Genomic DNA, 26,322 nt, shown 5'->3' with positions numbered 1-26,322 from the left:
CTTGAAATATATAAATAGAAATTTTTATTTTATAGTATTTGGATAGTTTAAGATATAAATTTGTAATATTTCTATAAAATATTTGAAACAAAATTTTTATAATCTATCTTTATGCTATATTATTAAGTACGAATATTGAAAACAAGCGTTAAAGATATTTTTCAAAAACAATGAAAATACTATTAATGATTCTTTATCTACAATGCCGATAACTTATCGAAGGAGTTAATTAATAATTATTTATAACTAATAAAAATCGCTACATAAATATTTTAATATTTTTTTTTTTAATTTTAATTTCATTAAAGCATTAAAATTTATTTCTAAATGATATAATTTCGTAATACAAAAAAAAAAACAAATAAAATTTAACATGTTTGCATTTTTATAGAAATATAACATAATTTACCGATAAGAGATAAAAAATCTGCATCTGGTTTCTCGATTTGTCTGCGAGATGGCGTTAGAGTCGAATATCGATCGTTGAAGAGAGATGCCAAAAGATAGTACATATGTGAAAAGCAAGGAAAGAAAAGGTTACTCGGCTCGAGAGCCGAAGGATAGTTGTCGTGCAAGGTGACGTAGAGGGGCGCCGAATCTAAACCCGATAACGAACCAGCTGGTGGCAGTGCCGTCGTGCGACGTTTACGTGGAAGTACGGCCTCCGCGAAAATTCATTCTCTATTGGTCCACTGTCGATGATTTGTACGGAAAAATTTAAAAAACGATAGAGACAATATCGTAGAATTGGAAACTGTTGATACAGTGTTCGCGAGTCTCGTTGTTGTATTGGTGATACGTCGATTTTCGTTAGGATTCCTGAACGAAACCAAGCCAAAGGAAGAGAGGAGCAGAGAATAAGAAGGAAAAAATAAAAACAGAAACATGCCGTGACCGCACCTCAGGTGACATCAAAATGTATCGTACAGTCGAAGGAAAGTCACTGTGCTTGTAGTGCGCGTATAACTTTTAATTGGACGACAAATGTCGTAGGTATTCTTATCTGTGCTTGAGTGTGCGTGTGTGAGTGAAATCGTGTGTGCCTGTGGGTGCTGCTCTTCTCGCTTGTACCTGACCTGACCCAGGTGAGCACCTGGACCAACAACGATGACTACGAGGGAGCTATACGTGAAGGTACGAACCAGTTTAGAAGACCATCACAGGTATTTACTCCAATCCAGTTCTGCAATGGCAACTAGTTTAGTAACATTGCGACTAGTTTGCCTGTTGACATTTCGAATTGCCATTTCATGAAATTTCTTTTAAAAAAGTTAAAGGAGTGAAGAGTTTCTTCCACTGAATTGCTCAAGAAATATTATTATTTTACTTTGGATTTCAAATATCGTAAGTCAAATCTTCTTTTAAAAAATGAGAATTTGTTACGTCATTGTCGAATTGTAGAAAGAAACTTTAATCTCAAATGTAGTTTGAAAATGTTCATAGTCATTACTAATATATAATTTTGTACCATTGTGCAGAGTTCATCCTGATATTCGCATATTCTTTTTGAATGAGAGAATGAGTTTGCTATCGTTAAACAAAGAAACAGAGTTCTTTGTGTAAATACGTGAAGTGCAGTTTGTATAAACATATGTGAAATTCTCCCTTGGAGTTATCAAGGTTTTAAAAGAAGCAAATACTTTCATTTTTTTTTTTTTTTTTTTTTTTTTTTTATTCAAATTACAATATCGATTCTTGTTTTCGAATAAACAGCTGACACGAGTAAATTGGTCATGGTTTGTTTAGTACATAATTATAATTTCTGTTTAAATTTATATGAATTTACGTACGTCTAAACGCAATATCGATTTTTATGTTCGGAAAACTTTAAAGCACTGTCGTTAAATTTTGAAACGAAGGATTAGATTTATTTTTGAAAATTGAACGAGACTTTCTTTTCTTTCCATCGCTGATACACAATGTAGAAAATTAATTATTTGAGAAAATTATAGGATGTAGACAATATATCGCTTCAATTAATTCAAAGACAGTATACATCATTGGTTCGAGCGAAGGTCTGTCTTTCCCAAACTATGCTTACACACTTTCACAAAAGATATTCATTTCTTTGGATTTTTACACGAGTGTCTTCAAGTCTCTGACTTTCATGTTTACAAGAAGAGGTGAAAATCCTGTGCTATTTAAATCACTTGTCAGTTGTAATTCTGACTCATAACGGAAAGCAATCGAGAACAGGGGACGAACATGTTTAAAATCCAAACGAACTTTTTTTCAAAACAAAAATCAATAATGGTCGTGCGGATGGTTGGAAGCTCAAGACCTAAATTTCACTTTAAAACCAGGTGCCGCGATCACAAGTAGGTTGACGACCACGATAACAATTATTGTGTATAAATGAAGTGTTTCCTGACAATGACACTTATTGCGTCAAAGCATTCGATATCTCTAAACATGAAATACCGAAGCCTGACATTAATCTATTAAAATCACGGTTCCCTGATATTAAATCATTCGTATCAAACAAAATGTTGACGAAGTTACGAAATATAATTTCGTAATTATAACAATAACAATGTGAAAACGGAATTATTATAAAAATTGAAGATTAAGATGCATCTTAACTCGGTTGATAACTTCTTCGAAAATATTACGTGCCGTGAGAACGTTGCGTGGAAAATGCACAAGTGTAAAAGGAATATTGCGAGAATATACCTTGTCGACGAGAAAGAGAGTTTAATCCAACTCGAACCTGCCCCTTTAAGGTCGTACCGTGGCTCTCCATCTTGGCTGATTTATTGCCTTGGTCAAGTGAACTACGAGGGTTGTCCGAGGTCGTATAGCAATTTTTGTCGTTTCTCCAACGACATATTGCTTCTTTAACGACACTATTTATTAAAAGTAGAATAAACGTGGAATGGGTATTACATCTGTATAGATAGATATTTCTAAAAGTCAGGGACAGCTATCGCTCGCACGCTTGTATCGATTTAGTCATCATACGAATTTTACGATTTAATGGCCGCGAATCGAAATATACACAAATCGTACACGAATGCAGTTTTGCCAACTTCACTTCTGCCATGACGATTCCTTTCAATAATCGCTTATATAATATAAATCGCGCAATAAAAACATTTTACGAACCAGTTTCGAAACATACGTGTCTGTATACGTGACAGGCGAACCCATAACAAAATAGAATGTCGCCCAGATATTATTCTAGCCGGTTTCCAGGCACAAGGAAATAACGAAATTACATTATGCAATTTGGATCGAAACCGGAGCCCAGCCATCGCACCTTTACATTTAAAGGTAAGCTAACCCCATTCGAAACTGTTGCTCGCACGATCAGTTCGAAGAACGTGATCGCTAGACTTCGCTTACGAGCAAGCTGTTCCCTTTCTCTCGGGACAGAAAAGCAAAGCGTCTTGGAATAGGTCGTTCTCCTCGCTTCTTCTCGTCACGAGGAAACGGCGGAGGTTACTTGTCGTAAATTCCATTTAGCTTTAGTTTGAGATTTTATCCTGAAAAGGTCAAGGAGGATTTCTTTCGAGATTCGTGGACGACGACCAACAACCAGTTATTCCGGATGTTACGATTGCAAGGGGAATATTTTCCATCCTATTATTTCACACGCATTTCTCCCACACATCAATTCTTCTGGTTTCAAGAAAAAAAAAAAAAATGCCACGTGACGTTTCGAATTTTAATGAACTTTAATTCGACAGGATCTCGACACGCTGTAATTTAATCGCGATGCTACGATTGTCCTTTGTGCAGTCTCCGTGAAAAGGAAAAAAAAAAGAAAAAGGAATATTCCTCGTAGCAATCTCCCACGAAGGCATCTCCCGTTCCGCGATCTTACTCAATGAGGATGAAAGTATGCATAAGCTCGTGTTCTCACGCTTGTAAACTTAGCTCGACGAAACCTCCATTCATCTGCATTTACATCCATAGCAACTTCACACTTTTTCCTTCACACTTCATAAGCGCTACGTACGCTAATCGTATAATTGATTTTGTTGACGACACGTGTGGATGCATGTGAAAAATAAGTGGAAAGCGTAAATTTTCTGTCGTGGTCGAAATTGAAAGGGAAACTAGCGGGCTCGAAGAGGAAGATACACACATGTGACACGATAGGGATGCCAATTTCAACGTGTGCACGTGGTAAAAAATATATGTGGGCGGGAAACTTGACCCGGTTATTCTCAATAACGGAGAACCCGGCACCTTTCTCAGGAGCTACGACGATCGATCTTGCAACGACAAACACGACGCGACGTCAAGCGGTTTCCAAGTGTAGCATGATGCTCTAAATGCACTTTAAATTCACTGCTCGAACCGTAATAACGTTAAGCCTTGGCAACAGAATCATGGCCAATATTTTTTCCGCTGAATCTTTTTTCCCTTTTTTTTTTTTTTTATTTATTTTATCGTCCGCTCGAAAATCATTTATTCGCGTTGTCTATTAACGTTAAATCGATAAATTAATTAAAATTAAACGGATATAATAGAAGATTGGAAAAATAATATTTGACATTTGCATATGTACTTTTTTTTTTTCTTCAACTGAAATTTACTACTTTTCACGGAGTTTGATAAATGTTAAAGTTTATTTTCGTTTCATACATCACGGCACAGATAGTTTAAAGGGCAAGCATCGGCAAATGTTGTATTAAAAATGATGGCAAAGTAGTTACACGAAGCATGTCGAACAAACGAACGTGCGATCATAAATTATGTTGGGAACCAAGGCTGGAGGGAATACGACGCGTTGTAATTTTAAGCATATATGCATTACCAACGCATGTTTATACCAATTGTGTTACTTTATTACGTTACGGTCTTAATTTCAAGAGAAAGGTTTCCGCCGTGTCCTTAGCTTTCATTTTGATCAATAAACGAGCAGAACAATTCGAGATGCGCGTGCAACAGATTCTTTCACGTTTTCAATTCGAATTGAATTCCCTTCCCATGATCGTTGTATCTGTTTGTATAATATTTTGTGGGAGTAGTCGCGAAATGATTCATCCTCGCGAGTGGTTTTGCCGCAGTAGATAAGATTGTGGCCTTTTATCTTCCGCTTTCTTCATTTACATCGCGAATATTGTAAATTCGATATTAAAGTAGTGTGAAATTTTTGATTTTTGAAACTCGGAAAAAAAAAAAAAAGGAAAAAGTAAATAACAATGGAAATAAATCTTGCAATCATTCTTTGGATCGTTGTTACGATTAAGCACGCTCCAATACGTTTTGTCATTTTTTTAATTTATTGTTAATACGATATCGAGGATATTTCTTCTTTTTTTTTCTTTTTTCTTTTTTTTTTTTTTTACAATATACGATAAAAATTCGCTCGAATATTGAAACGAATCGTAGGTGGAAGAACGCGACAGAAGCCGTAGATCAGTTGGCCGGTTGGCAAAGTTCAGACACAACATGCGAATAGACTGCTGCATTCACAGGCGCCAAAGCGCTTCCCTTATATCTGTGCAACACGACACCGCACTACCACTCTTTGCATCTTTTCGTGAATTTTGTCGATATATTTTTTGACACAGAGAAAAAGAAAAAAAGAAATATATTAAATCGGTCACGAAACGAATTCATGAACGAAGATTCGCCCATTCTAATTACGGTGTTACATAATTTGCGGAGAATTGTGAGAGAAGTCGAGGTTGAGGGAAGACTAATTAATTCGAAAAAAGAGAGAGGAAAGTCGGGTCTTCGAGCTTAGCGATTCAACCGCGTGTGCAGTCCGCTCTTCTGTTCTGTCCACCTTTTCAATTAACAAGCTGCGTGGGAACCCGGTAGGATTTTACTTTTTCTTCTGCCTTTACGCGAGAGAGTAAACTTGTGAGAGTAATCGTTATTTCGTACGTAAGGTAGAAAGCATGGGAACTATGATACGCTTGAACGAAGTCAACCGAATCGAACGTTTATTCGAAGAGAAAGGAGAAGAATTTATTAGGATCTTTTTGCGAATCATCGGCCGCTCACTCTTCGAAAAGCAAACAGTGGAGTGGATTTCTAAAATATACACGTTGAGATGGCGGAGAGGATTATCGGTCAATCGATCAACGCGTAATATTTTTCTTTTGATAACGTCGTCCAGGTTATAACTGTGCACTGTGTTTTCGAGTCTTCTTCGTTCTAATTTTTTTTGCGGATTCGTAACATTCGTGGATAAGATATATTCGTCGATTCGGGAAGATGCGTTTAATGCGGCGAATTCGAGAAATTGTGTAATTTTAGATTGCAAAGTCAGCAATCGACTAACCTGAAAACATGAAAAATAAAATAACTATGCGCGACGTAGCATTAGTATTCATTGTTAAATTATAGCGCACGTTTTATGGTTGAACATTTAAATACGGTGATATTCACAGTTTCGAGGTTAATCGTTAATAATTTTATGGGAGGAAAAGTATTCCAATTTGTTGTTGAGAAAGTTGTAATTATTGGCTCGATGATAGTTTTTTCGATAGAAATTGCTGAAATATTAATTATCATACGTTATTCTTAATTAAAATATCGATGCAATTTTAATTTATCTTTTTCTCTTTTCTTCAAACAACGTCTTGCATAAATGATTGACACGCGGGATCGAATTATAAGAGTTCACGATTACTTTTCATTTCTTTCTACGAGCGTGATAATTGATTCAGACATTGTTCTGTCATATAAAACATTTTGTTGTCTTCAATGTATACTTCGAAGTAGCTTTCAATTACAATGATAAAAAGAAATACAAGGAAGTTGAAGAAGGCAGTGAACTATATATACCGTTGCTTAATATTTCTTCAGATCACGTAATCCTTTTTCTGTCTCTACGCTTTGCTCGATAACAGTACATTTTCTCTCTCATTTGTATAATCTCGAGACACGTTCGTGAACTATTTCGTTAATACCGTTACATATTATTTCTTCATCTTTTGGAAAGAAAAAAAAAAATGATCATATTCGTTTCTCACGTCGTTTTTTTGAAATATCTCTTCTTCTTTGAAAAACTTTTTTCAACGTGTCATAATTTTATACTTTTCTACATTTCCTCCTTCCTTCTTTTTTTTTTTTTTTTTTCAATATTACGGAAGAGGCCGTATTCGCGATAACAGTGTAATGACAGTTCTAACGCGATAACCAATCCCGATTTGGCGCATTCGGCGTCGAAATCGATATGCCATATTACCGACCTCATTTTCATACGTAGCAGAAAGGAAAAGCAGGTCATCTTTTGAAAAGAAGGAAAATTAGACGCTAAGTAATTAACTCGTAATTTCGTACGAGCTCATTCGTACGAAAAGAGAAAAGAAAAATTGTTTTCATCTACTTGGAGTTATGTCTCGAGGCGATGCTTCCTCGTTAAACTGTAAAACTTAAACTTTGAAACGACGATGATAATAGCGCAAAGTATTTTTCAATATAGCAATTCGCGAGATATTTTCGTCGATATATCTATATAATTACTTGGCATTAATGAGAATGAAAAAAATGACGTGTATTCAAAGGAGAAAATAAATTGTATGCTCTTCAGGGTGGTAGAGTATGGGTACCACATCCGGAAAAGGTTTGGGAAGGCGCAGTGCTGTTGGAGGATTATAAATTAAATCAAGCAAGTTTGAAAGTTCGTACGGACGAGTCGAATCAAACGAAAATCTTGGAAATAAAATCGGATACCGATTTGCCACCGTTGAGGAACCCTGACATACTGATAGGGGAGAACAATTTGACATCGTTGTCGTTTCTTCACGAGCCAGCTGTCCTCTACAACCTTCAGATACGTTTCCAGCGACACTGTATTTACACGTATTGCGGCATCGTTCTGGTCGCATTCAACCCTTACAATGAACTGCCGATTTACGGGAACGACACGATATGGGCGTACAGGGGGCAGGCGATGGGCGATTTGGAGCCCCACATATTCGCCGTCGCAGAGGAAGCTTACACGAAATTGGAAAGGTTCGAAGCAAATTTTCCTTTGCCAATTTTTTTCCGTCGCGAGATAACGCAAAAGATCGTTTCTCGAGATGTCTAAAGATTTTCGTGATAAATTTGCGTAGGGAAGGTCACGATCAATCCATCATCGTTTCTGGAGAATCCGGGGCCGGGAAAACCGTGTCTGCCAAGTATACGATGCGGTATTTCGCGACTGTCGGTGGTTCAACCACCGAAACTCAGGTGGAAAAGAAGGTTCTTGCATCTTTGCCGATCATGGAGGCCATTGGCAACGCGAAGACGACGAGAAACGACAATTCCTCGAGATTCGGCAAGTTCATCGAGATCCAATTTAACAAATACTATCACATCACTGGGGCAAGTATGAGAACTTATCTGCTGGAAAAGTCGAGAGTCGTGTTTCAGGTATGCCGATTAATGTAATCGAATATTCGCGAGAGAACGGTATGATGAAACGTAGATTAATTCGTAGACGCACGAGGAAAGGAATTATCACATATTCTATCAAATGTGCGCGGCCGCGGCGCGGCTTCCACACTTGCATTTAGGCCATCAGAATAAATTTCACTATCTGAATCAAGGGAGCAATCCTTTTATCGATGGCGTGGACGACTTGGTGTGCTTCGACGAGACAATAACCGCCCTCACCATGCTTGGATTTTCGTCCAAACAACAGGACGACATGCTTCGTATTTTAGCGGCTATAATACATTTAGGGAACGTAAATATAGGGAATTCCGATAGCCAAACAACGTTGAACAACGAAAATGACACCGAGACCAGTTATATTCACGTAAATATTGATGTCCAACATCTCAATGGACATTCAATACTGACAATATTCTATACATACCTTATTGTCGTCTTTTTTTCTTTTCTTTTTTAGCCGGCGGACAAACATCTTTTAACGATGTGCGAGTTATTGGGCACCGATGTGAACGCGATGAGGAAATGGCTGTGCCACAGGAAAATCGTGTCGATGAGGGAAGTGTTTTTGAAACCGATGAACGTGGAACAAGCGATCGGTGCCAGAGACGCACTGGCCAAGCATATTTACGCGGAATTGTTCAACTGGATCGTAACTGGCATCAATAATTCCCTGCAATCGCAGAACAAGCCCCAATGCTTCATCGGTGTTCTCGATATTTACGGCTTCGAGACGTTCGAGATCAATTCGTTCGAACAATTTTGTATTAATTACGCGAACGAGAAGTTGCAGCAACAGTTCAATCAGCACGTGTTCAAGTTGGAGCAGGAGGAATATTTTAGGGAGGAGATCGAATGGACTTTCATAGACTTTTATGACAATCAACCCTGTATCGATCTTATCGAAACGAAACTGGGCATCCTTGATTTGTTGGACGAGGAATGCAGGGTAATACTTTCTCTACCGATCTCTTCGCGTATTTATCGACGCGTATTAATTAATCGTCGATTATTCGCGCAGATGCCGAAAGGCTCGGATAGTTCGTGGGCGGAGAAATTGTACTCCAAGTGTGGAAAGTCGAAACACTTTGAGAAGCCACGATTCGGCGCTTCCTCCTTCTTGATTCATCATTTCGCCGATCGCGTGCAATACGAGGCGACTGGTTTTTTAGAGAAAAACAGAGACACCGTTATCGAGGAACAGGTCGATGTACTGCGAAACGGGGATGTACGTAAAAATGCATAATGACTTTTGCCGAGAAAAATTGTTGGAACACGTTTCTTATTACATCTTATTTCCTCCGTATTCTTTCAGAATAAGTTGTTGAAGAAATTGTTCAGCGAGGAGGATCCGAAGCTCGTGGTGCCGAACGTGAGGGTAAAAGTATCCGCTCAAAAGCCGGTATTAAGCACGCCTAAGCAAAATAAAAAAACGGTAAGTTTAAAAACGAGGGGAAAGAGAGAGAATTTTAATTGGAAATCTCTCGCGATTGCGACAAATTTTAATCGATCGACAAGTATAAAATTTGTACGAAATTTTCAGGTGGGCTCGCAATTTCGTGACTCGTTGAACATGTTGATGTCGACGTTGAACGCGACCACGCCGCATTACGTGCGTTGCATCAAGCCGAACGATTCCAAGGAAGCTTTCGAGTACAATCCAGTCCGAGCTGTCCAACAATTACGAGCTTGCGGAGTTCTAGAGACAATCAGAATATCCGCGGCTGGTTTCCCAAGTCAAAGAACGTATAACGAATTCTTTCTCAGATATAGATGCCTGTGTAAATTCAAGGATATACGACGAGACGATCTCAAAGAGACTTCCCGTCGTATATTGAGGAGGTTCGCCAATTTCTATCGTTATCTTTCATCTATATATATATATTATATTCTCTTCTTGTTCGATCTTAATCGATATGAAACGAGAAATGAAATTTTTTTTGATTCAGGTACATCAAAGATGATGATAAATTTAAATTCGGTAAGACAAAGGTTCTTTTTCGCGCTGGCCAAGTGGCTTATTTAGAAAAATTACGGGCGGAACGACAGCGAGATGCTTGTATCATGATTCAAAAAACGGTACGCGGCCTGATCTGTCGTAGCAGGTATAAGAAGATTCGACGCGCTGTGCTTGGTCTTCAAAGGTACGGAAGGGGTTATATCGCGAGGCAGAAAGCTCAAGCTGTGAGGGAAGAAAGGGCCGCGATAAAAATTCAAGCTCGCGTGAAAGGTTGGCTGAAGAGACGCCGATACCTTCAGATAAAGCGCACAATTCTTGGTATTCAAATATACGGGAGAGGAAAACTAGCGCGACAAAAGTACGAACGGATGAAAGACAATGCCGCTGCGATTGTAATTCAAAGATTCGCCAGGGGGTATCTTATAAGGATGGCGTGCAAGAAGAAATTAAGAAATATTATTATCGTCCAGTCTTGTGTACGAAGATACTTGGCGAAAAAAGTGTTCAAGAGATTGAAGGCTGAAGCGAGAAGCGTGGAACACGTGAAATCTCTTAATAAGGGATTGGAGAAGAAGATCATGACGTTACAGGAAAAGATCACTGAACTTGTATGTTTTGATCATTCGTTATTTAAGAATTTAGATAATGTATATCTATATATATATATCGATATCTTGATACGTTTGAAATGTTTGGATCTGTTGTTCGTTTTTTAGACGAAGGAGAATCATGTATTGAAAAATCTTCAAAACGAAATGATAGATTTGAAACACAAACTCGAAGGATTGAAATCCGTAGATGCGGAAAATAAGAAATTAAACGTTATATTGGTAGAAAAAGAAAAAGAATTAGAAAAGATAAAGAATATAGTAAAAGTTGAGAGAGATGAAAAGATGGATATATTACAGGTATTTTGTTGGAAAATCTTATAGAAAAATTGTATCAAAATTTTTATTTTATTTTATTTTATTTATACACAGGACAAAGAGAGAAATGTCCAAGAAAAAGAGCAACAAAATATAGAGCTTCAAAATGAGATTGAAAAGTTACGAAAAGAATTGTCGACAGCTACTGAAAAGTTGAAGAGCAATCAACGTGGTGTCGAGGAAGATTTGAAGCATCGTTTAGAGCAAGAGAAAGATCTTCTCCTGCTGGATCAGGACCAGGATCGTGGCGCTTATCAAAAATTATTGAAGGAATATCACGAATTGGAACAACATGCAGAAATGCTAGAGCAAAAACTTGCTATGCATGCTCCTGCACATTCCCGTTCTCTTAGTAATGCTTCCAGCAGCAGTGGACAAATTGTATCTACGGAGCTTCCACAAGATGATCAAAATATTGTAAAATTATTTTTATTACATATTTATCGAGATTTATTTTATTTCCATATGTTACGTTTCAATATTGTATTATTTTTCAAAGGATTTGGGTTACGGATCAGTAAGATCGACTGCTTCTTCTTCGGCTCCTTATTCACGATTGGAAACCATCGACTGGAATCAACAAAGATCGGATAGCCCTCCCGATGGAGAAGTTCAAATGAATAAATCACCCTCCGAAACAAATGGACCGACGCATGCACCAGTAGATATTGGACTGGTCTTAAAATTACAACAAAAATTGAAGGACGTTGAAAAAGAGAAAGGAAGATTAATCAGGATGGTAGAGGATTTAGAACGTGATAGTCCTGAAGAAACTTCGAGGATGCAAGATACATTTAGGGTAATTTTGTGTGTTTTATTTATTAATAAGATCAAGCGCAATAACGATATTGAAATAAATACTTTTTGATTCATTGTTTAGCTTCAAGAATTGGAAATGGAAAATGCTCAATTAAAGAAAGATTTAAGTTCGTTGAGAAAAAGTATGAGCTCGGCAGGCGTAACAGGAGCACAGCAGAATCTCATGGGTAACTTATTAATTTATATAGCTAAAGAGTTTATCCATTATATCATTTATCGATTACTGTAATTTGCTTTCTTTTTTCCTTTTTTGTGTTTATTTAATCTATCTTTAATGTAATAATATTTTTGCCCGTTTAATTTTTTGCTACTGTGCCTTCTACTTTCCACTGTATTAACCAAAGCTTGGTTTATATGGTGATGTTTAAATATATTGCATCTTTATAAATTTTGCTTTTGTTTTTCTTGTTCTCCACATACTTCATATGCATATCAACGTTAATAAAAAAAAGTACAACTCTCATCTTAATAATAATAATGAAAGTTCATATTATATATTTTTACCTCTCTCGATGTTCAATTATTATTTATAACGTATAAAAGCAATAAAAAGTTTATGGAAAAATTTGTTTTTTTTTTTTTTTGCTTTTTCATTTTATTTATTTATATTTTTTTTTTTTATGTTTTTGATCATATATATCATTTTTATAAATATAAATTAAATAAAAAGGAAAAAGAACGGAATACGATGAATAATTTTTATTTTAGGACAATTCGATGCGCTTCAAGAAGAGCTTGAAAGAAGGCGAGAAGAATGCATTCAACTGCGTAGCGTATTGGCAGATAATACGCGAAGAATGAAAAGCTTAGGTTCAAATTATGGTCGTGATGTGGACATAATAAATGAAGATGGAGAATTAGTACTCGCCTTTGAAGCGCAGAAAAAAATTAACAGGTAATTTGAGATTTCTCAAACTAATCTAATTTTTCTTTTCACGGAAGAAAAGCACCTAATCGTGTTTTGTCGTTTGTGCATGCAATTCAATTTTCAGTAGACTTAAAACAATGGCCTCAAGAGAGTGAGTTGAGCAGATATTTTGCAGTGATTAATCAGCGATCCATTTAGCGATCTTTATACGATTCATAATCGGGATAAATCATTCTTCGAAAATTTTATTCTTAATGCGTTAAATAATATTTATTGCTAATACATTATTCATTTATTATATAATTTAGTGCTAGTTTTTTCACTTCTTTTCGATTAAACATCATCTTTTAAAAATGATTTTTTATATGTCTATTTAAAGGCAATTAGAAGACGAACTTCAAATGAAAGAGAAAGGATGGAGATTACAGAGAGATGAATGGCGAGCAGAAATTGATAGATTGCAAGAAGAAATCGAGAAACAACAGAAATTACTCTCTGTAAATTTGAGTAAATCGCCACAGACTCAGACCGAGGCATACATGCAACACGAAATTGCCAGGCTGACATCTGAAAACTTGGTAAATATTATTTATAAAAAAATAAAACATCGATAAAATTTTTAATAATAATATTAATTAACGTTTCATATATAGGGACTACAAGAAAAGTATGACAAAATGGCCGAAGAATGTAGAAGGTTTAAGAGACGATGCAAAATACTTACAAAACGTTTGAAAGATGCAGGCTGTAAGTATAGATTATTTAATAGATTATTTAAAGCAAATGAATTTATTTTATTTAACTAACATTCTAAAAAAAAAAGTATTATATATAATAAGAAATAATTCAATAAAATAGTGTATATATAGTATTAAAAATATGATGCAATATTTAAATGCTTTCAAAGATGAGGGAGATGATGCTAAGGAACATAAAGATCGCTCTTATATATTAAGGGGCTCCGGTGAGTGTGTGGTCGAATCTTTATTTTCATTGAATTTTGCGAACCATAACTCACCCTGGCTCTTATCATTTACGATACTTAAAAAAAAAAAAAAAAACTCATTGTTCACGATCAAAAATAATTGTTATATCTATTTTTTATTTTATCCTTCAATTATTTCAATTTATTTATACATTTTCAATCTTATTTTTGATTGATATTAAATTTTAAATAAATTAATAGAATTGTAAAATTAATCATTTGAGGAATAAACATGTAATATTTATTTTATAGTACCAGATACTACAGAATCTGTAAACGATTCCACAATAATATCTACTGGTAATGGAACGACAGATAATGGAAGTAATTTGCCAGTTATTCGAAAGAAAGAGAGAGATTATGAGGGCATGTTCGAGTTTAGAAGAGAAGATATTAATGTAATAATACGTCATCTTGTTATCGGTAAATTCAATTAACTTTTTATATTTTAAATGCTACCAGCATTGCTAACAGCATTTTTCAAACCATTTTCATTCTTTTTAGATTTAAAACCTAGAGTTGCGGTGACATTGCTTCCTGGTTTGCCAGCCTATATTCTTTTCATGTGTATAAGACATACAGACTGTATAAACGATGATGAAAAAGTGAGATTGCTGTTAACAGGTTACCTCAATGCCGTAAAACGTGTAGTTAAGAAACGTGAAGACTTTGATTCCAGTGTACTCTGGTTCAGTAATACTTTAAGATTGTTACATAGTATGAAACAATATTCCGGAGACAAACCTTTCCAAATTGAGAATACTCCAAGACAGAATGAACAGTGTCTTAGAAATTTCGATCTAAGCGAATACAGGGTTGTGTTAAGCAATGTAGCGCTCTGGATTTTCAACAATATTATAACAAATCTTAAAGAAAGAATTCAGGCTTTAACAGTACCCGCTCTTCTCGAACACGAAGCCATATCTGGTTTGAATTCTAATAAACTTGGTAGACCTAGATCATCTTCTATGGGAGAAGAGCCAGAATCAACCCAACAAAAGCTTAACAAACTTCTCGATGAACTTACTTCAGTGTATAAAACTCTTCAATATCATGGTGTTGATTCTGAGATTGTTATACAACTTTTCAAACAGCTGTTTTATTTCATGTGTGCTAGTGCTCTAAACAATTTGCTTCTGAGGAATGAACTTTGTCACTGGACAAAGGGCATGCAAATAAGGTTTATAAAAATTTGCTATATTTCAGTGAACATAATTACTTTACCATTCTTATTTGATTTTTTTTATAGATATAATTTAAGTCATTTGGAACAATGGGCAAGAGATCGAAGATTAGAACCAGCATCTGAAGCGCTTCAGCCTATTGTACAAGCAGCACAGCTTTTACAAGCTCGTAAAACTGATGATGATGTAAATTCCGTGTGTGAAATGTGCAACAAATTAACTGCGAATCAAATAGTAAAAATTTTAAATTTGTATACACCTGCTGATGATTTTGAAACACGTGTGCCAGTTTCGTTCATTAAAAAAGTACAGGCTAAATTGAGTGAACGTGGTGAGAACAACGAACAAGTAAGTATGAATTTTATCTTAAACATTCTCTAATTTATTAATTACATTAATAGAAAAATAATTAATTGGAAATATTTTTTAGCTGCTAATGGATCTTATGTATTCGTATCCAGTAAGATTTCCATTCAATCCATCAGATATTCGATTAGAAGATATCGAAATACCGGAAGTACTTCATTTACCCATGCTCAAAAAAGTTTAATAGAAAATAGAAATGAAAAAAATTAGAGAGACCCTATTGTGCATATAACTTTTAGTTGAGTAACAACCTAATAAATAATATAGCCTATTTATTAAAAAAAAAAAAAGAAAAAAAAAAGGAAGAAAAAAAATAAGGGCTTACTACATTACTTTTGTCAAATTAGATAACGCATCGAGAAGGGTCATCGATACATTTTATATATTTTTTTTTACTCATGTAATTTGTATTTTATGAAACATCACTCCTATTCTTCCCTATAAAAATATCGATTTAAAAATTTCGTTATGACAGAAATTTTCGTTAATATTATATAAAGATTGTACGTCAAGATTTAAAAATGGTGTTGATATAAGGCTCTGCTGGAGCTTGCAATTTATATAACATCTGAATTGGATACAAATATTAGACGTACGGTAAATAAGAATAGTGAGATATACGAATGCAAATATAAACGATGAAACGAAGTGCCGAATTCTGTATCATAAAGTACAGAAACGTTGTTATCAAGATTAAAGATGTTTAAGAAATGTGTTGTTTCTCGGTATTATTAGTCTATCAAAAGTTATTATGGTAAAATATTGCAACTCCAAGCATGAACTTTATGTATGTAAGAAAAGAAATTTATGAAAGATGTAAAAGTTATATTATGTAAAAAAAGAAAGGCAAGATATAAAGTTATGTTGGGATAGATTGTATATTTTGTGATACGAGGAATGCCTATGAAGTCTATTTCTATAGACTGGAGGCAATATAGAAGGAGAAAAGATAGAGGTATATAATGTTGTTATAATATAATTTATAAATGTGCAAACAATTGTATTTTGTGCCATTTTATTAGTAGAACGTAACTAAATTCTGTTTCTTACGTTAATCGATCTGTATTTACGTTTCAAATATATTCTATGGAATAATTTCTAACGAAATTCCTACAACCCGGATTGTACAGAAAAAAAAACATCTGTCTACACAATTATACCTTGACTCGATGTGACAAATTTATTTGTTCCTACAATGAAAATAAAAACGAATGTTGATGAAAAACATTGATATCCTATTATTTAATTTAACATGTTGTATATACTACTAGTAACAAGATGATTAAAAAAAAAATAAATTTTGACGAAAGTAAAATTATTTATTTCGTATCACAATGCTGTTACATAAATATCATTTTTATACTGACGATAAAATGTTAATTAAATTTGATACATCAATTAGAAATGTGAATGAAGCTTGGAAGAAGCAAGGAAGGTGAAATATTGAAAAATCCGATAATATTGGAATAAAAAATATGCAATTTCTTTAGGCAGCATCGCCGGCATCACTAGGTGAACGTATATCATCAATTTTAAGTATCATTTTGACCAATTGTGTAGCTAATAAAATCTGTTGTGTTTTACTCGTCAATGTTTCGATAACATTTTGTGCTCGCATATCTGAAAAAATAAATAATTATTTATTTTTACATGTTATAACGAAAAATGATTGCAAATTCAATACGTACCATAAGTACCGCGATTTAAGCAGTCTACACCAAAAGCAGAATTGCTTTCAGCTATTTGTGCTGCTTTAATATCAGCTAAAGTATTTACAGGTGAAAGGCCAGAATTTTCAGCAAGTGCCATAGGCACAGCATCCAAAGCTTCGGCAAATGCACGGAATGCATATTGTTCCAAAGTGCTGATCTTATTAGCTTTATCTGCACATGCCAGAGCACAAGAAATTTCGGCAGCACCTCCTCCGTATAAAATTTTCTGATTTTTAATTACATTACGAACAGTACACAATGCATCGTGAATAGCTCGTTTTGCTTCTTCAATGATCTAAAAATATAAATAAAAATCCATAAATTGATATATTTATATTGAACAAATAAAAACAATAAAATAAAAAAATGTAACATTAGAGAAAAAAGTTCAATTAAATTGATTTAAATTGAACAACAAAATAAACATCATAATGTTTTAGTCTTGCAAGGTGTCTGGTCAATTAGATATATTTGAATATCATTGAAATTCTCCTTGCTTTTATTATTTTTATAAGAATTCTAAAAAATTACTTACCATTTTATTTCCACCACGGATAAATATGGTGACTGCTCGAGAATTTTTACATTCTTCAATAACAAGCATTCGATCTTTAGTAGTGCCAAACGTTAATTCTCTAACAACGCCTGCATGACCAAGTTTCTCTGGTGTCAGTTCTTCAAAGCGAGGAACAATACGTCCACCTGTAGCGATAGCTATTAACTGAAAAAAATTTGGTATTATTTTACGATTTTTTTTTTTTAACAAAGAAATTGAGCCCTCAGATCTCATAATCTATTGGTCATTAGAGTTATGGTAAAAAAAAAAGATAATTAACTAATATATATACAAGAAAATTTTATATTTATTCTTACAATAGAGGACTAACAGTATGAAAAGATTAAATTACAAAAAATTAAATTAGCTTATTATCTTCACTTTCTACCCTCTTTCATTGCACTTTATCATCATTGGGCAAACGAAATGATCATATAAAAACAAAACTTACTTCGATTTCTGGGCCACCAACCCATCTAACAGCAGGTAATTCATTCTGAAGAAGAAGATGATTAGCTTCATCATCAAATCCCCACTGACAAATGGCAAGTGTTGCGCCAGCATTTTTAACCCTTTTCACCATTTCAATAAATTTTTCTTGTTCGTATTCACGTAATGCTCTATAATCATCAACTGAAGTGACATCCAACTTATGCTTAGTTTTTGGTTTGGGAGGTTCAAATGGGCATGTTAAAATAGCTAATTTAACATTTTCCAACCTCTGAAATATAACAAATGATTATTTATTAAAAATTTATTATCCAATAAAATATTTCATTAAAAAAAAAAGAAAAAGAAAAAATGCCTTCAGCTCTCATAATCTTTTGATCATTGAAGCTACTGTGAAGATCAAATATATTCAATAGTTACTTGAACAGAGACTTTTATTTTTTCAAAAGTTAATTAAAATATAACTAAAGAAACAATTTAAAGTCCCAAAAACAAGTAAACCAAAAAATTTATTTGAATTTTCACCCTTCTCTGTTCTCTTTCTCATCATCAGGCAAGGTGAAATATCTTTTCAAATCAATACATGTTATTTTTGCAATTAATTATACCTTAGGCATTTGAGGATGGCTGAAGTCTTTATCAATAACAACACCACGAACTAGAACTGTATCTTCCAATCTACCTCCAACTTTTCCTTCTATTTTTATTAATTCAAAGTTTACATCACGTGCAACAGGATCTAAAACTGCAAATACAGCATTTACAGCTATTTCTGCCATTTGTCTGTGACATTTGTTGATACTAAAACAAATAGAGAAGCAATTATTCTTTGTTATCCATAAATTATACCTTAAATAATAATAAAATGTTTTTCTTACATTTTGGAACCAAGACTGGTCATTGCAATTTTTATGTAAGGTTCCAGATTGTCTGGACTGCCTTCAAAATCATGTACAATCATTTTTAAATGATCTGTTGCACATTTTGCTGCCATTTCAAAACCATCTGCTATTCTGATCGGATGAATTCCTTTATCTAGTAGTTGCTCTGCTTGCTCTAAGAGAGCACCCGCTAAAACAACTACACCAGTAGTACCATCTCCAATTTCATCATCTTGGGATTGAGACAATTGAACCATTAGTTTTGCAATTTCATGATCCACATCCATATTTTTTAAAATTGTTGCTCCATCATTTGTTACAGTAACATCACCATCAGAACTAACCATTAGTTTATCAAGGCCCTTAGGACCTAATGAAGTTTTCAAAATATTGGCTACATCACGAGCTGCTAAAATATGTGACTGCAAATATTCAACATTTATTAAAGATATTATTAATGTATTTTATATAAAACTTATGAGGATAATATTACTGAATAAATTTCAAGATTCTACTGAACTTATTTCATAGAACCCATAATATCCATATATGGATAAAAATCATTATCAGTGAAATTTATTCAATTCTTTAAATTATTGAAATGTTAAATTTATGAAAAAAAATTATAATAATAATTTGTAAAATACAATTTTTAAATATATGTAATATATTATTAATTCATATTTCATATTTTTAGAATATTTTTATATCTGTTTCAGAATAAATTGCCAAGCCTAAAATAATGTCGCCATTGCAGTTTCACGTGGTCAGTTTAATTAATCATTAACAGAAATTTTTCATTTTTTTAATTCAATAGAATCATGAGAAAATATCAAGAAAAAATTTTTACTATTTTTATAATTGAAATGAAAAAAAAAAAAGTTATTTAAATAATATAAGAATACCTTGATGGCATCAATACCGGTTAGGCGTTTTTGCTTTTCCTGATTACGAAGAATAATAAAAGGCCGACCGTATTCATCAAAGGCCACAGTACCAGGTATTGCAGTCATTTTGTTCCAAGAAACTCGGACTTTATGTTTAAAGCAGTTATAACGAAAAGACTTATAAACTTACAAACTTACGTTTCTTTGTCGTCAAAACTACACGACCATTTTGTTGCCCATAACGGATGTTCATAAGCACGTAGTGCCATCTATTCTCGAATATTCTGGGTTAGGTATATTCGAAGATGGAACTTGAAAACGAAAATTACTTCATAATCTATAAATTTTTTTTTTTAAAATTGTTTGGAAAATCTTTTGCAATAAGTAGTTAAAAAGATGTAATCTTTTATTGTAAAAGATAAACAAATAGCAAAAGATATATATGACATATTTAACTCTTCTCGTTTATTCAAATTGTATAAAAATTTAATAAAAAATTTTTCAAAGATTTTATTTAAATATTTTTAAAAGATGTAATAAATAAAAAAAAATATTTTATAGAAATGATGAAAAAATGAACAAAAGATAAGTTATATAATTATTTTATATGCATCACAATTTATTTGACATTAAACTATTACAACTTTGTAATATAATTTTGAACATTACATATACATAGGTATAGACATATAATTATTTTGGAATTAATTCATTTAATGAGAGGTACTTTCTTTTCTCCAGGCCATATTGGCCAATAAAATAATCTCTCAATGAGTCGTACGTTCAAACAATATGAATTTTGTTTAAATTTTTCATATTGGAAGGAACTTACTATTCTATAATGTGTATGTATATATATATATTATATGTATATATTACTTTCACTCATTAGTTTTCTTCTTCATTTTCAAATAATAATTATTGAATGATAAAAATAAATTAAATACATACAGGAAGAAATTAATATAATAGTAAAAACTAAATTAAATAATTAAATTAGAGTTAAATTTCACGGAATAGATATTGCAGTTTGATTTCTTATAATTGAAAATTAATCATCTCGAATAAAATAATCAATTAATATGAGATTACGCACGACGCATCAGAGAATAATTATATTTTGTTATAATTATATGTTTACGGAAAATATATGAAATATATAAATATGTATATGATGTTTAGGTATACATATTGATCAAAGATAAAAATATAATTTCAATAAGATATATCTCATAATATATAACATTCACATTTAAAACTTTCTCTTAATGGATTAGGCATTCATATAGTATATTAGAATTCTCTTATACGATAAAAGATCAACGCTGGAAGTATAATATCGTGTAACGAGAAATATGTTTTCTTCATTTTGTGTGTTTGGACTCTCGACTAGCATTAATAGCATAGAAACGAGGAAATTGTCCAAATTTCGCAACAGGTACTTTACGCATCAAATAGTTCTTCGCGACAGTGTTTAAAATAACACTGCGGTTTCTTGTAAATTACAACATTATAACATTTGCTTCATTTATACTTTTTATCTTCATAACTATGTTCGTAAGTAATACTTTCTTTCATCATCATGTATCTTTTAAAATCTTGATTCTCATTAACATTTAACGATTTTCATCTATATATCCAGTTTTAATTATATTATATTTAATAGGATTTCAATGACATTTAATGCGAAGCGACCTCCACATTTTTAACGTATTCAATAGAGCGATTCTCACAAACAATATTTAGAGATTTTCACAATAAATGTTTAATTCACATTTGAATAAGTTTTTCTATTAAATGTCTACATACATATGTATCTCTAATAATTTAGAATCTACATTAGACAAAGCAAAACTTTATTGCTGTATCCTTTAATTTCTTTCTCGATTCATGTTAATCAAAATGTTTTGCTTTTGATTACAGTATTACTTATTGTTAGTAATATAATTACGTTTGTTAAACACCGACGAAGATTTTGAAAACTCTTCAGATTAAATGTTCGATACAATCGGGCATACTTTCATACGTGATTCACGTGTAGACATTAACATTTATCTAATAGTGTACAACATCACTTCAATGTTTCAACTTTTCCTCGTGAAAAATATATAATTCTATCACTGGTATCAGGATATTTGATCTCTTTCTGAGAATTAGAAAAATTAAAATATATTATTTTCTGTGCGTTTGAGTAATTCGAGTAGATATCTTAAGAGTAAATTTGGGGAACTTCATTCAGGAATTTTTTAAGATCATAGATTTCGATAATGAAATAAAATGAATAAGTACAGAGTGAAACAAGTGAAAGCTATTTTTTTTTTTTTCGGAGAACTGTCAACAAAATTTTACTAAAATCAATTTCTAGAATTATGATTTTACAATTGATAGTAAAGTACAATTTTTCTAACATTTCTATTACTATTATCATTTAGATCTCAACTATTCAATTCCTATCTATTTTGTAAAATTTTAATTTCTATATGTTTAACCGGACAAGTGGGAAAAAGTAAGAATAGTAAAAGAATGATAAAGAGGAAACTTCTTCTCTTCTATCACACATCCAGTACATCCATTATTCATCGATTATTAAATTCAATTTTTGAAAACACGCTGTATAATTCTTTTCATTAATATTTAATAATACCTTATAATCTTATAAGACGGACTATTCTGATATGTATCGTATTTTTTTCAGTCGTAATATTTGGAAGAAAACAATCAAAAAGCGCGTTTATGATTTCTCCACTCTTGACAGACTTACGAACATCGAAACAATTTAGGAAATTTCGAAATAACAGACTTATCTTAAGTTTTTTTTTCTTTTTTTTTTTCTTTTTTTTTTTCTTTTTCTTTTTTCAGTGTAATGACAAGAGGGATTTGATTTATCTAGATACGCCTTTCATTCTCACCAGTTCATAAGGAACAATATAGATTTTAGGCGAAGGGAGCCTTAAGGGAACGTTTAAATATACGATTCCCCTGTCCAGTGATCCGTTTCTCGCCAGAAGTATACTGAACGATCGATTTTATTTGGTCCGTTGCAACTGGCCCGATGCAAACCAGAGGATCTTTGAAATACGAGCAAACCTAGTGAGAAGAAAGAAGATTCGTATGGGGATGATGATCCTTCTGCGTAAAAATATCTCGTGTTTCTATCTTTAAATAAAAAAAATACCTTTCTTGGCGTTTGTCGATGACGTCTCTGAAGCTGACAGCACAAACCGCGACTGATATCGCATTCCCCGGACACGTTACACTCCTCATCTGGGTAAAAATTAAAAATAGAACGTTCCATATATTTAGAAATGGAATACAACGTATAGCTGTATTACGTTAGAAGAAACGATTCATTTGACGTAGTTACTTGCGACCTTTATCGATTATCTTTGAATTTTTGTCGCGTAAAAGATATTTTCTGACCGGTTAATACGTGGATGACGTCACTTGCCATAGATTTATATTTACTTACTATATAATTTGTTGGAAGTTATTGGCACCTGACACGAACGAGTTTCGCTACCGGCAATTTCGGCGCACATCAAACCAGTTTCGCAATCGTTATCATTCCTGCAAAGTTCTCCCTGTTTCTGCCCCAATTCAAAAACGCAATGACCAACATCTATAATTCAAGAAGAAGAATTTCCAGTTTGCGTCTTTTAAAATCATTTAACAATGGGGGAACGGAGAATGATAGTTACCTCCATCGACATTCATGCAAATGGAACCCGGACAACAGTGCTCGTTAAGCGTACATTTTCTTTCATAGCATGGTATAACTTCTTCTAGAGAGTCATAGGAATATCCATAACTGGTAGATAATGGACGCTTGAAATGAAACGCGTGATATTTTATTATTATTATTGTATGATATACAGAAAATAGAAGAAATAACATATATATATCTTTTTGATTTGTATATTTATTGCAAATAAGACGTTCGAAAGAATTTTTCAAATTTAAGATAAGCCAATAATTGATATCAAAGAGAAATTCAATGATATTTCGATCTGTATTGTATCGTTTGCAGATAAACGTGTACGTGAAAAGTGCACAATTCTATGAAAATAATATATCGATCGTACACCGGTAATACTGCGGCAAAGTTGCAACAGTTATTTGATGTGTGAAGATATCTCGTCTTATTGGAGAAAACTTCGTTCGTTATAATACAAAATTTTTCCCATACCTGATACAATCCTGATTTGCTCATATGGTCACCGTGGCTACCGTAGCCAAGATTCGATAACATTTCTGGGCTGAAACGATTAAATAGACCACCCCATGCCTCGACACCAAAGTGCATCGTGCTTACTAGAGCAACGACGGTCAATGCAACACACGTGTACATTTTTTGTCCCATGTAAGTATATGAAGCACTTGAAACCTCTGAAATTCAAGTAAATTTTTAAAGATATTTCAAATCAAACACGTACGAAATTTATTCAATGATAAATATTTTACATTTCCATCTTGAAATTAAATAATTTTCCCTTTTCTTTTTTTTTTTTTTTTTACAGAAATTAAACTGACGTTGATAAAACTTATTATAACGGTGATAGAATAATGGAAATGAATGATATTTTTCATGACAGTTTTCAAACAGTTTGACGAAACATTTTTACAAAATGTTTTTCGAACAGGCAAGTATTCCTTTGTCGCTTTTGTAAATAGAAATTTAAAAAATTCTTGAACTTACAAACTCCTTCACTTGCTAGTATTTCTTTGTAAGTCGACCTGGAAAGATTAGCTATCTTGTCTCTTCTCGGGATCAACAAGTCCTCAATGAAGCTTGCTGGAGGACTGAGTCTGAGCCGTGCTTGCATTAGCAATCTATACTTCTACGTTGTTCCGGTTTCCCTTGTACAGGCTTGTGCAAACATCCGCGCAAGCGCATCCCTTGACTTTTTTTACGCACATGACCTAGGTACCATTTTATTCATTCAGATTTTAAGCTCGTATTTTAATTATTTATAGATCTACTTCCCTCGTTAAAGATGAGGTGGATAAATTTTTTTCTTTACAATATAAATTTTCAATACGAATCTTTGCAAGTTTATTCTTTGCGAATTGTGAGAACGAAAATGTGAAATCAATGGCAGAACTATTCTCTACGTGTTTACCCTGGAAATTTTCCTGGAAAATTTTGTTTGCCTCGTAAATGCAATTTCAATTTAATTAACAATCGCGTATTGTACTTGCAAATATCCCGGGGAAAATATGATATGTATATGAAGTGAATAGAAAATATTTTTACAAATTCATCTTGAAAGAAAAGATTTAATGTGGAAAATTTTCACGTACAATTATGATATATTTTATAAAGTATTTCATAATTATCCGTTTAAAAGAAAATAAAAATTTCCGTGAAAATTATATCTCGTTTCAGGATACAGCAGCGCCATTCGTTGAGCACACTTTCACGTGGGTGTGTAGCTCTTTCTTCGTCATTCAACCTGAATGTCATTGTTTTCATCTCTGTTGGTCGTATTGATCCGGGATGTCCTGATGTTCTTCCACAGGGCGGTCGATCCTGCTCTATATATTCGTTTCCTAGCTGGCTCGTGAATAATACTTATATAAGTAAAAATAAAGAGGATGCACTTAACTTGAGTAAAACAACGTAATATAGTGTCACTTTATTTTTACTTCGCGCGTTTTCTTTTTTCTTTTTCGATAAAGAAAATTTCCTCTCGTTTTATAATTGAACGGCAACGCAAAGAAAAAAAAAAAAAAAAAACGAATAAAAAATTTCTCTTCTGAGAAAATACTTTTCCCTAGAAAGAAAATTTTGATTTTATGTGAATCGCGTTTATGTTTGCAGATCACGGTTCAAGTACTCCTAACGTATTCCTGAGGACTTATCGTATCTAAGTGTACCAATACACGACCGTCTGTCTGTGAAAATGCCAAAGTATGTAATTTACGTTGCATGTGTAACAACTATTTATAACATGCAACAACAAGGTCTATGTGTTCTGCATAGACCTTTTTTATAGAGAACATCTAAGATCAAGATTTATAAAAGTTGGATTTGGAAATTAGATATACATACACGTAATACAATAATAATCGTCCTTGATTAATCATTTTTATTTTTACTCTTTATCAAGTTACTGTAGTTTAATCATTTGCGCATGTTCGGATTAATTATAAAATGTTCGTTTAAATATTTTTTCCAGATAGAAATATTACGTACATTAAATCTTGATTGTTGCGTGCTAGCGCAACGTAATATAAAATTCTGAATTTCCAAGAAATTTCCACAATTAAACCTTTGCAAGTTTATATCAACACGAATAAGTCGCTAATCATTACAAGTTCGTTCGAAGCTTCTTAAAAATAAGTTTTTACAAACTTCTCGTTGATTATCTGTAATTTTTAT

The 26,322-nt window shown here is 33.1% G+C and overlaps 3 protein-coding genes across 5 annotated transcripts; 1 reads left to right on the top strand and 2 right to left on the bottom strand.

The window, feature by feature from the left end:
- Window positions 1-623: 623 nt before the first annotated feature.
- On the top strand, window positions 624-16,679 carry didum (dilute class unconventional myosin). Of its 3 annotated transcripts, none has more exons than XM_086914472.1 (21): window positions 624-1,163; window positions 7,499-7,923; window positions 8,025-8,325; window positions 8,393-8,713; window positions 8,807-9,295; window positions 9,368-9,574; window positions 9,662-9,781; window positions 9,890-10,188; window positions 10,296-10,914; window positions 11,023-11,214; window positions 11,287-11,649; window positions 11,732-12,031; window positions 12,113-12,218; window positions 12,760-12,946; window positions 13,299-13,497; window positions 13,573-13,666; window positions 13,827-13,883; window positions 14,157-14,327; window positions 14,409-15,084; window positions 15,154-15,436; window positions 15,519-16,679. In XM_086914472.1, exons 2-21 carry the CDS (start codon window positions 7,862-7,864, stop codon window positions 15,636-15,638), a joined length of 5,166 nt encoding a protein of 1,721 aa, XP_086770598.1. In that variant the 5' UTR covers window positions 624-1,163; window positions 7,499-7,861; the 3' UTR covers window positions 15,639-16,679. The 3 variants fall into 3 exon arrangements, with proteins under 3 accessions (XP_086770598.1, XP_086770595.1, XP_086770596.1); XM_086914469.1 differs by having other exon boundaries at window positions 967-1,134; XM_086914470.1 differs by lacking the exon at window positions 13,827-13,883 and having other exon boundaries at window positions 967-1,134.
- Window positions 16,680-16,752: 73 nt separating this feature from the next.
- CCT5 (chaperonin containing TCP1 subunit 5) lies at window positions 16,753-20,221 on the bottom strand. The gene is made up of 7 exons (XM_003690817.4): window positions 19,959-20,221; window positions 19,051-19,475; window positions 18,781-18,973; window positions 18,174-18,443; window positions 17,702-17,887; window positions 17,143-17,461; window positions 16,753-17,074 (listed from the first exon to the last, which is right to left on the bottom strand). Exons 1-7 carry the CDS (start codon window positions 20,064-20,066, stop codon window positions 16,941-16,943), a joined length of 1,635 nt encoding a protein of 544 aa, XP_003690865.1. The 5' UTR covers window positions 20,067-20,221; the 3' UTR covers window positions 16,753-16,940.
- Window positions 20,222-20,534: 313 nt separating this feature from the next.
- Window positions 20,535-24,773, bottom strand: spab (space blanket). The gene is made up of 6 exons (XM_031920468.2): window positions 24,637-24,773; window positions 24,127-24,326; window positions 23,639-23,765; window positions 23,410-23,559; window positions 23,116-23,204; window positions 20,535-23,027 (listed from the first exon to the last, which is right to left on the bottom strand). Exons 2-6 carry the CDS (start codon window positions 24,298-24,300, stop codon window positions 22,875-22,877), a joined length of 693 nt encoding a protein of 230 aa, XP_031776328.2. The 5' UTR covers window positions 24,301-24,326; window positions 24,637-24,773; the 3' UTR covers window positions 20,535-22,874.
- Window positions 24,774-26,322: the final 1,549 nt, after the last annotated feature.

The sequence above is a fragment of the Apis florea genome, unplaced genomic scaffold, assembly GCF_048593485.1.
Source record: "Apis florea isolate Af1SG1 unplaced genomic scaffold, ASM4859348v1 contig_3587_pilon, whole genome shotgun sequence".
Classification (NCBI taxonomy): Eukaryota; Metazoa; Arthropoda; class Insecta; order Hymenoptera; family Apidae; genus Apis; species Apis florea.
The sequence above is the reverse complement of the archived record's forward strand: the minus strand, read 5'-3'. Positions and strand labels throughout refer to the sequence as shown.